The sequence below is a fragment of the Osmerus mordax genome, chromosome 9, assembly GCF_038355195.1.
Source record: "Osmerus mordax isolate fOsmMor3 chromosome 9, fOsmMor3.pri, whole genome shotgun sequence".
Taxonomy (NCBI): domain Eukaryota; kingdom Metazoa; phylum Chordata; class Actinopteri; order Osmeriformes; family Osmeridae; genus Osmerus; species Osmerus mordax.
The window spans coordinates 1,682,634-1,693,207 of record NC_090058.1 but is presented as its reverse complement, the minus strand read 5'-3'; the positions used below and the strand labels follow the sequence as shown (position 1 = coordinate 1,693,207).

General features: G+C 50.3%; 1 protein-coding gene across 2 annotated transcripts in view; it reads left to right on the top strand.

Moving 5' to 3' along the window:
- Window positions 1-216: 216 nt before the first annotated feature.
- The window catches only part of LOC136949145 (G patch domain-containing protein 2-like), a 21,541-nt gene continuing 11,183 nt past the window's right edge, over window positions 217-10,574 (top strand). Inside the window, exons 1-8 of one of the 2 annotated variants that reach the window (XM_067243352.1) lie at window positions 217-424; window positions 695-1,546; window positions 6,697-6,758; window positions 7,487-7,639; window positions 7,741-7,820; window positions 8,629-8,687; window positions 8,964-9,003; window positions 9,126-9,208. In XM_067243352.1, the coding sequence (XP_067099453.1) occupies window positions 699-1,546; window positions 6,697-6,758; window positions 7,487-7,639; window positions 7,741-7,820; window positions 8,629-8,687; window positions 8,964-9,003; window positions 9,126-9,208 (1,325 nt within the window). In that variant the 5' untranslated portion in view covers window positions 217-424; window positions 695-698. Of the gene's footprint in view, window positions 425-691; window positions 1,547-6,696; window positions 6,759-7,486; window positions 7,640-7,740; window positions 7,821-8,628; window positions 8,688-8,963; window positions 9,004-9,125; window positions 9,209-10,574 lie in introns of both variants that reach the window. The other variant, XM_067243351.1, reaches the window with a different exon arrangement.

Below are 10,574 nucleotides of genomic sequence, written 5' to 3'. Positions count from 1 at the left end.
ACAACATGTTACGATGTTTGTTGATGGATGAATATAGGGTTTGTAAGACTATAACGTCAAATTAATGTGAGACATGTAAGACATATTGTATTCTATTTCATTTTATAATATTATATTGAATTATATTGTAACATACTAGCGTAACCTATTGTATTTAAGCGTCCTTTCTTCCGTTTTTTCCCTAGTTTGTAACGGACCACACTTTGTCTTCATGCTGCTCGCTTTGTCATTATGTAATAGCGCACGTGAGGGCTCGAGATACTGCATGAGCATGCTGTATACGAGATTATGCTGTTCTTATGCGACAGAGCTATATCCGGCTGCAAATACAATAGTGCTACAGAGTGAGAACGAAACACTGCAATGAGCAGCCAATGGTCTGGCAGCCTTGTTGCCTAGCAGAGCAGGCATAATGTGGGATTAGGTATGTTACTTCACTCATTCCAGTTCAGTAGGTGTGACATCACCTGAACACATTACTGTACATAAATTGTTTTTGGATAGCAAACAGTATAATGTACCAGTGACATCCACAATCAAACAAAGTTGTCAGCTCTTCCCCCCCTCTTGAATGCTGTGCCATTAACCAAAACTGCTTCATGTTAGTCGCAGCAGTCTGATGTCAGTCCTTGTTTAGTTCACGGTAGAGCGACTCGGTAGAGCGCCTCACCAGTGCTCCTCTTTCCCCCAGCAGCAGGATGGAGGAGCTGGTGCAGGACCTGGTGTCGTCCCTGGAGCAGAGCTCTGAGCAGACCCAGTTGGTGCAGGATCTGGTGTCGTCCCTGGAGCAGAGCTCTGAGCAGACCCAGTTGGCGGAGCTGTGGGAGGAGATGGTCCTCAGCCCGCTGCAGCAGCGCAGGCAGGTCCGCCGGCGCCGGGGCCGCAAGCGCCGCTGCGACGCCGCCCTCCACGCCGGGGAGCACGGGCGCTGCCTGAGCGAGGCCTCAGAGTCCAGCCTGGACGAGGCAGCCAAGGACAGCCGCGACAATCCAGCCTCGCCCCCAGCCTCAGGTCCAGGCCTAGCCACAGCCCTAGCCCTAGGTCCAGCCTCAACACTAGGCCCGGCCCCAGCCCTAGCCCCAGCCCTATCCCCAGCCTCAGCCCCAGCCTGTTCCTCCACCACCGCTGCCAACTACAGTGACTCAGATGACACGCTGGTGCCCAGGCTGTGGTCCTCCTTCTCCAGCCCCGCCACCAGGCCCAGGCCGCCCTCCTGGCCCGAGTCTGACTCCGTCACGGAGAACACGCCCGGCCGGCCGCTGAGGAGGAGGAGGAAGGTGAAGCGCATGGCCTCCGACATGACTCTCAGTCTGCAACAGAAGCTGAAAGTGTCCGGTCTGGAGGGAGAGCGAGGCGGGGGCCCCCGCTCGTCCAGGAAGCTGCGTCTGTCTCGTCTGAAGAAAGGCTCTAACGGCTGGGGGGGAGGGGAGAGGGAGGCCGGGAGCCCCGGGGGGGCCGGCCTCATGCTGGAGAAGTGCTGGAAGGATCGGATCACAAGGGAGGCCAAGGAGCAGAGAGAAGCGTCTGATGAGACCATGTCTGAAGGGTAGGCCTGATATTTCAAAACTTCACTACGCATCGCTAGATTACCGCTTTTAAGAAACATCCACATGGGCAGGCTAGTGAGTGAAAGAAAAGGGGCATGAAATGCATTTCACACATATAGGCTAATGCATGTGACAACAGTAATTATTTATTAAGTATCTGTGTCTTTGCTTACAGTGAAAAAACTTCTATGCACACTTATTATGATTATTATGTACCTTTTACCCTTTGTGTGGGAAAGTTCCCAAGGCAGTTAAACCTATGATATAAAAGTCATGGGCATAACTACTATCTGACAGAGGCAATTAACCAAGGCGACATTTAAAATGATCTACAGTGCCTGCCTGCTTTAATCTAGTTGTCAATATTCACCTTGTCACCATCTGAAACAGAAAACGGTATCACAATGATGCCTCTCCATCTTAAAGTATTGGATTGACATGAATAATGAATGATAAGACCCAGCTATCCTCGTCTCCTTCTCTCTCTGTGATCATCAGGGAGGGATCCCTGCCTCTCTTGCCTCCAGGCATCTCTCAGCTCATTATTTCCTTCTAAGAAATATTGTCACAAATAAATAAGTCGCTTGGTGTTGTATTGATTGGTTTTGAGATGAAGTTCTCTCTCTCGGTCCTGGTAATTAAAGCTTCAGCTGTTCCAGCTCCCAGAGTCCCTGTTCTGCTGTGGGTTTTATTCAGCAACAGTAGATCTAGGATTAGCTGCCCATAAGTGACATTGTAACCAATCAATTACCACAGTGTCAATTAATTAGAGTAATGAGTGATAGTTCTAGCCAATGCAGGTGAAGTTGTAAGCTAATGCGGGTTGTGTTGTCCAGTGCTGATTGGTCTGTCTCTGTGTATGTCCAGTGCTGATTGGTCTGTCTCTGTGTATGTCCAGTGCTGATTGGTCTGTCTATGTGTCCCTCCCCCCTCCTCTGGGAATCCCTCTTGATGATCCCATTATCTCCTGGCCCATAAAACATAAAATAAAAGTGAGAGACGTCTGTGGTAACCAATAATGGAGAGACAGAAGGCTTTACATCTTCTGGTTTAATTTGTGCTGACCTCCTTGGCCCCTCAACGGTACTTGTTTTCTTACCTTATAGAAAAATCAATAGCCGTTCTGACAGAAAACACCTCCGGAGAAGAAATAAATGGGAACACCGTGGCCCGCTGTCAATCATTTCTCACTTACACTACAGAGCTCTCCTGATTGCTGCTCGGCAGCCTGGCGCACTACTGAGCACTGAACAATCTGTGGGTTAAGTCGTGCCAGAGCTGAAGGGAATGGCAGAATGGCAGTTGTGATGGGGAGGGGGAGGGGGGGGGGTGGTTGACAGTCCTACTGCGACGCTATTTAGACACCAGGAAAAGCTGTGATCCGTGAGTTCCAGTTGAAATGCTGTTTGAAACCCTCTACATCTCCATTCTCTTCATGCGTTCCATTAACCTCCTGGTATCAGCAGTCTGATCTTCTAAATGCCCCTTCCCTCAAGGTCACTGCTCACGTGTGCACCAAGCAGAGCCCGTCTTCAGCCACCAAAGTGCACAGAGAGCAGATGTTGGCTCCTCCAGCTGGGATCTACATCCTTGATTAGACCAGTGTAGCCCTGCTGGCAGGGGGACACCTGGCACCCATCTGGCCCAGAGAAGAGGCCTCACCTGTGGGTGGAGGCAGCCAGGGACACAGCCTCTGACATCTGGGGCTGAGGAGGGTTGAGGCTGGTTCTTCTAAGACCAACCTTGCCACGCCAAAACCTGACCCGTCAGACAGGCTTCGGTCACGCCCAGCCCTGCCGCTTCGCAATTTGGATTTTTTTTTTATAAAGTCAGCGAGGAGTTTTTGGGAAGACTGCGTTCCATTTGCCGAAGTTCATTTTAATAAATCTCCGAGACTAATCCAATTACCGTAGCAGAGGGAGGGTGGGATAACCTTATAATCATACGCCATGGAAGAGGGCATGGATTTGGGTAGGGGCGGCTTGTTTGAAGAGCCCACAGATCCATTGTTCTAAGTGCTTTGCCTCCCTCAGTCTCTGCCTCTTTCCTCCTCATCTGGATCAGCCAGGCTCAGTGAGAGACTGCTGGCCTGTAATCTCTCAGTAAACTGGCCTGCGTCTCCCAGGAGCCTGGGATTATATCCTAATGATTAGCGGCCGTTTGGAGACTGTGTTTTTGCTTCACCTCTCCAGCTTGTATGCAGACAATGGGGGCCGTACGGGGAACCGATTAGTTCAGCCCAAAACGAGAGGAATGCTGTTCTCGTTTCTTGGGGCACGTGTCGTTTGTCTTGAGTCAGTCTGGTGTCTGAGTTGTTGATTGTGGTTTTATTTATCATTCTGATACCTTATGCAACTGACATTTTCATGATTACAAGAAAAGAAAATGGAATTGTTGTGCTCTGCTGTTGTCTGCTCATGATTAGCCTACACAAACACGGGAACATTTCTCTTGGAAACACAAAGAAAGACCTAATGTTAAACTTTTCCTGACAAAGGTCATGGCGGATGAAAGACAGAGAGAGAGATGTTTCTTCTGGTCCCAAGAAAAATGGCTACCTCAATAATTCATGGCATTAATTAGGTGGTACTTAATGGAAACGGTTTCACATCGACTGTGGGCTGCTCTCAGCGACATCACATTACACCGTTAATAGGGATAAATACTTAATGTGTGTCTCTAATTAATTGTTTATACCTGTGATTCTTTTTCAAACTTTGCACAAAACCCCGCATAGGAAGTTTCTGTATTTGTAAAAGTGGTTGCTGCTTTAATGCTAGTCATCTGTCAGGATGTATTTTTGATAAAGTCTCGTCTTTCTTAATAAATAGTATTTGTTATCACTCTTTGTAATGCATACCCATGTAACGTATACAAATCAAGTAAACACGCTGGAATGACATTTACATTTGCAGTTACATTTAGTCATTTAGCAGACGCTCTTATCCAGAGCGACTTACAGTAAGTACAGGGACATTCCCCCGAGGCAAGTAGGGTGAAGTGCCTTGCCCAAGGACACAACATCAGTCGGCATGACCGGGAATCGAACTGGCAACCTTCGGATTACTAGCCCGATTCCCTCACCGCTCAGCCACCTGACTCCCGAATGAAACCATAAGTGCTTATTGCAGAGGTTGCAGATATCCAGTTGGACTCCTGGCCAGCAGGCATGCCCTCTGCTGATGTGGAGCGGAGAGCTGAACTCTCCAGATGCTCTGCCTAGAGTCCAGAGGTGGGGAGGCAGCGGGGAGAGGCCTGGGGAGTCAGGGTCGGCAGGGGGAGGGGGCTGGGGCTGGGGTGGAGAGGGGAGGAGGGGGCTGGGGGTGGAGAGGGGAGGAGGAGGGGGCTGGGGTGGAGAGGGGAGGAGGAGGGGGTTGGGGTGGAGAGGGGAGGAGGAGGGGGCTGGGGTGGAGAGGGGAGGAGGGGGCTGGGGGTGGAGAGGGGAGGAGGGGGCTGGGGGTGGAGAGGGGAGGAGGAGGGGGCTGGGGTGGAGAGGGGAGGAGGAGGGGGCTGGGGGTGGAGAGGGGAGGGGAGGGGAGGAGGGGGGTGGGGATGGAGGGGGGAGGAGGAGGATCCAGGAGTGCTTGGCTGGCCAGACCAGACATCCTCCAGATTCCCTGGAGAGGTCTTCTCCCACTCACATCTGCTTCCTGGTGTGTGAGGGGAGATGGTGTAGGACCATCTGGCCGGGCCGCTGGTAGGAGCCTCACCGCGCCGGCACGTCTGCAGTACGGCAAAGACGCACAAACGCAAATATCTGACCCCGCCATGCGCTCACCAAGGTCAGTGCTGATCTCTGCAAAGCTAAACACACGACTGTCTGACCCAGCAGCTCTCCCTCTCTCCCCCGTGGACTGATGGCCCTGAAGGTCTCTCTCTCTCCTCCGTGGACTGATGGCAATGAAGGTCTCTCTCTCTCCCCCGTGGACTGATGGCCCTGAAGGTCTCTCTCTCTCCCCCATGGACTGATGGCCCTGAAGGTCTCTCTCTCTCACCCGTGGACTGATGGCCCTGAAGGTCTCTCTCTCTCCCCCGTGGACTGATGGCCCTGAAGGTCTCTCTCTCTCCCCTGTAGACTCATGGCCCTGAAGGTCTCTCTCTCTCCCCTGTGGACTGTAGGCCCTGAAGGACTTGTGAGTTCCAAAGGCCAGTTGGCAGGCTGTCTCAGAACGTTGTTTGTTTGTACACTGTTTGTGCAGTTATTCAGAGAGATGCAGAAAGGAGTGCTTCTTTGTTGCGTTCAACCCGTTTCCAGGTGCTGCACTTGGTCTTTGAGGAGGTCCCTTCCGTGATGATGTTTGTCTCTAAAAGCAGCAGAGCAGATGATTGTCCCCTGTTCTCCTGCCTGTGACCTTGCAGTCTGTCTGCAGCCCCCAGCCCTCGGTGGCTGAGCTGTGACAGAGGCAGGGTAACCCAGGACAGGGTGGAGAAGCTGGGGGGTGGGGGGTCACTGGGGGTGGGGAGCTGGGGGTGAGGGGGGCTGGGGTGAGCTGCCTGGGGGCGTGTGGAGGGGGAGGGGGGGAGAAAGCTGGGTAGGAACAGCAGCCTACACAGATGCTGGCCAGTTGGTGCGTGGACTGGAGGCCTGCCTGTGCTGCCTCCCAGACCGGGGCCCGTCCGGGGGGAGGGGAAGGCAGAGGGACGTCATCCTCCACAATGCAGGCCAGACTAGATTGGAGCTGACAGCGGAGGATATTCAATTAAACTGTGCGTGCCACTCAGTGGCTTTGATCAGAGTCCTTCTCTGTGCCTTTGTGTCGGCGACCAGAGGGTGGAGAGCTCGCTCTCTCTCTCTCTCTCTCTCTTTCTGTCTGTTGTGGTTTGTGTTGACCTCTAATGCAGGGCTGATTCATTAGAGAGCGATTGAATGTTGTATGTGAAATGTTTGTATTTTTTGGAACTTGGATGTTTTGCGATTCTCATTGTTCGGTTTTCAGATGCCCGACCTTGGTTGAGCCCAAACACCAATGTTGATTTACAATGACAGACAGTACTGTACTTTATCTTTTACAGAGCTGACTCAGATGGTGTGTGTGTGTATACACTATACACACACATATATACACAAATACACACATTATTATTGGAGCCTTGTAGAAACTGACATAAGACAGAAATGTCCAATGTTTCTCTCTTGCTGGTTTTGCAGGGAGACCAGCAGTGTCACCAGCAGTGACCCCGGCCTGTTCACCAACGACGAGGGGAGACAAGGTACAGTCTCGACGTGTGTCATCGCACTGTTCATCCAGGTGACAACCCGTACAGGTGGAGGACAGGAGACAGACCACCCGGCCGGTACCAATTGCCAGTCCTCTGAGGGTAACCGGGACAACGGAGTGAGGTTCTGATACAGTGTGCTGGTTGCCGGTCACCCAGGCGGTTCTAATGAGACGTTGTCATGTGGTGTTAATGAGCTCTGAAGCCTCGGCTTCTCTCATTAGGGGTGGTGGGCTGAGACGTCTCCTGATTTAACAGTTGTCACGACACCTGGGAGAGACATGGACCCTGCATGTACACTGCTGACTGACAGGTCTGGGGACCAAGGAGTCTGGTCTAGCTAGGTCTGGTTTAGTCTGGTCTACCCAGGTCTGGTCTAGCTAGGTCTGGTCTGGTCTAGCTAGGGCTGGTCTGGTCTGGTCTAGCTAGGTCTGGTCTGGTCTAGCCAGGTCTGGTCTGGTCTAGCTAGGTCTGGTCTGGTCTAGTTTAGCTAGGTCTGGTCTGGTCTTGTCTAGTTTAGCTAGGTCTGGTCTAGTCTGGTCTAGTCTGGTCTGGTCTTGCTAGGTCTGGTCTGGTCTAGCCAGGTCTGGTTTGGTCTGATCTAGTTTGGCCAGGCCTAACCTGGTCAAAAATAACAAATGGTACATGAATTTTAACAAACGTCTGTGTCACTGATCATTGATGCTGTTCCTGACAGCGCTGTCTCTCCTGGCTGTGTGCAGGGGACGATGAGCAGAGTGACTGGTTCTTCGAGGGGGAGTGTGGAGCCGGGATCTCCAGCATGCTGCCCAGCTGGGACTCAGATGCCCCCCCAGTCCTGGAGGATCGGCATCCCGCCCCCACCTTCCTGCAGCCTGCACGCCCCTCACAGAGAGGTGACTGGATCCACTCAATGTCTTTTTGATGACTAAGCACCATTGTCATAATGACGGTCCTAGCTAAGGTCCTAGCTGACAGTGTTGTGTGCGTGTTGCAGGGTACCAGGCCCGTTTGAACAGGCTGCCTGGCGCCCCTGCCCGCTGCATCAGGAAGGGCCGGAGGAGGCTGCCAAGCAAGGTGACGACATGCTGTGCTCACACCAAAAAGCGAAGCTAATTATTTGCGCGAATGAAGCAAATTTTCGCTTCGCGTTCATTTGTGTTTATTTGCGCGAATCGCTAGGAGCCAACCGATTTATTTTAGTCGTCAACCATGTCCGAAATGACTATTACAAATCCTGTTAGTGTTAGCTTAGCTCTAGTAGCTACCAACCACGTTAGGCTAGCTAAATACTTGTCTTTGTCTTATATTAAAGTGGAAAGACGATGAATGAGTTAATACTTAGCTACAGAAAGCGAGACACTCAAGTTTCTTTCTCGCGGAACAAACTTGTCTTGCTAGACAACAGTTACATTGGAAATGCGTCAAACCGTATTTCCAGCAAACTTGTTAACTATATTTGTCAGTTTCCCAAAAATACATTTCAAGCTTATTTACGTTTTTGAGGTCATATTTTCAGTTAGCAGATGGTATTGTTTGAATTGCGATCCAGCTAGCTAAGAATACTGCCATAGCGACAACATTGTTTGAATCCACTTTTTTTCAAATGGGTTGGTTCTTTACTAATGAAATGCACTGTGAGTAAATGTTAAAAATATCTGTAGAAGGGGACAACTCAAAGGGAAGTTTAAGTCCTAATATACTAGGATCATTTTAACACAGGATTGCCCAATTTCTTAGTTGAAACAGTTGGATCGAACTATGTGAGGCTGCCACGTCACCATTGCTGCCAGTTGCACTAATGGAAATGAGAGAACCTCGTATCATCCTACTGTATTACAGTGAACTGAAGTATTTTACCTCCATTTTGTTTGGTTTGTTACAGGACAACACAGTTTCTGTGGAGAGAATGAAGCATTTCTCACAGGATCCTTACCAGAGAGAGTGAGTCTGCTGGAGGACGCTCAGGAGCACTGCTAAGTTTATGGAGCCCCTGACTAATTTGTACTCCGGCCCCCAAAATCAAAACCATACAGGAAAGTCTGGGTTTTCAGGGCCCTTAGAATCGTCTTAATATTCCCCCCCGTCACGGCACCCCTGAGAATGACACACAGTCTGACAGACAAATTACTGTCGCTTGTGGTGTTGCTGTTACCCTGAATGTGATCAAAGGTGTCTAAATTGTTTCCTGGCTCATGATGATTTATTTTTTCACATCAGTTTTTGGCTGCCGTCCATCGGAACAAGAGACCGGAGCCAGGTGAACAACAGCTCTCAGTAAAAGTCTGATATATAATTCATAAGACTGAAACAGCTGCTTCTACTGTTCTGACACAGGTTGCTCCTCCCTGTGAATAACATTCCTCTTTTGTCCTCCTGCAGTTCATCCCTCTGTGTCCGTTACCTGTGGACATGGTGCCAGACAGCTCACCTGGGAGGTGGCCCTCCCCTGTCTGCAGGAACAGGTACCCCGCAGGGAGCCACGCCGCCCTGCTGAGGCACCGCATGAAGTTACACAATCTCTGGGTCTGTCCGGCCGCTATCGAGTGCAGCCCCTTTTCAGGCTCAATATATCGACAGGCAATCCCATGGTTAACTCTCTTGATGAACCACTTCCTGGTCAAAGGTCACTTTATAACCACTGCACTTTACATGCGGTTCCACAGTCTGAAGGGTATTTATAACGTCTGCTGTCTCTCCGCAAGGACAGCAGCGTGAGTCTCACCGGACTGGGGTTGTGTCGGAGAAGGTTGTGTTAGGAAGAGGGCAGGGCTGATGTGGTAGGAACACTGATCTGACTGTGTGATAGTAGCCAGACTCTCATCATAGCCTCATGTGAGACGAGCACATCCACACCGACAAAAAACACTGACACAAACCCACACACACACACACACAAACCCACACACACAAACCCACACACATACCCACACACAAACCCACATACACACCATACTTTTTCTCAAGGTTAACTTAGTTTCTCAAATAAAGAAATGGCAGGAGTTTATTATCATAATGCAGATGAATACCTCAGCATTACTGGAGATGGAAATGTAGGGAATATAGGGAATACAAAATAGTTTCTCTTAAATGTGTTTGTCAAAGCCCTACATAGCTCCAAGTCATCCTCGGTATTCAGTGCGTAGGGATTGTTGCGAAGTTGAACAGCCCTCTGTCTGTCTAACTCTTCACTGTATTGTTTCCACTCTGCCCCTATTTACTCTGCATTCTTAATTTAGTTTCAAGCATTCTCTCTCTTTCTCACTCCCCCCTCCCTCTCTCTCTATCCCTCCCTCTCTTACTCTCTCTCTCTCTCCCTCCCCCCTCTCTCTTTCTTTCTCTCGGGGGGCTATTCCAGAAAGCCCTCCACCATTCCTTGATGAGGGGCAAAAACACGACGGCAATGAAAAGGCCCAACTTCTTAGAGCTTTCTTTTTCTAAACTGCCCCTTTCTTCTCCACCTAAAAGGTGCCTTCAGATTCCAGTTTGAGGCATTGTGAATACTAATTTATATCTATTAAAAAACCCTCATATCCCCGCCATGCTCTCATTTGAATGCCAGACCCAGGGGAGACCTCTTAATTCCTTTATAGAGGGATTCAAGACCCTTCACTTCAAAAAGTATAAATCATACTCCCAAATGAACGAGGGAGAGAGGGGATTGACGAGTGGTGCTTCTGATGTGTCCCGTTAGACGGTGCACGCTCATCTCCCCAAGCTGCTCAAATCCACTCTCCTGCGAGCTGGCTGTTCTGTCCCCACGACCCAGACCCCCTCCACCCCCCCTCCGACCAACTCTTCAGCATGCACACTCAAGCTTTTACTAAATCT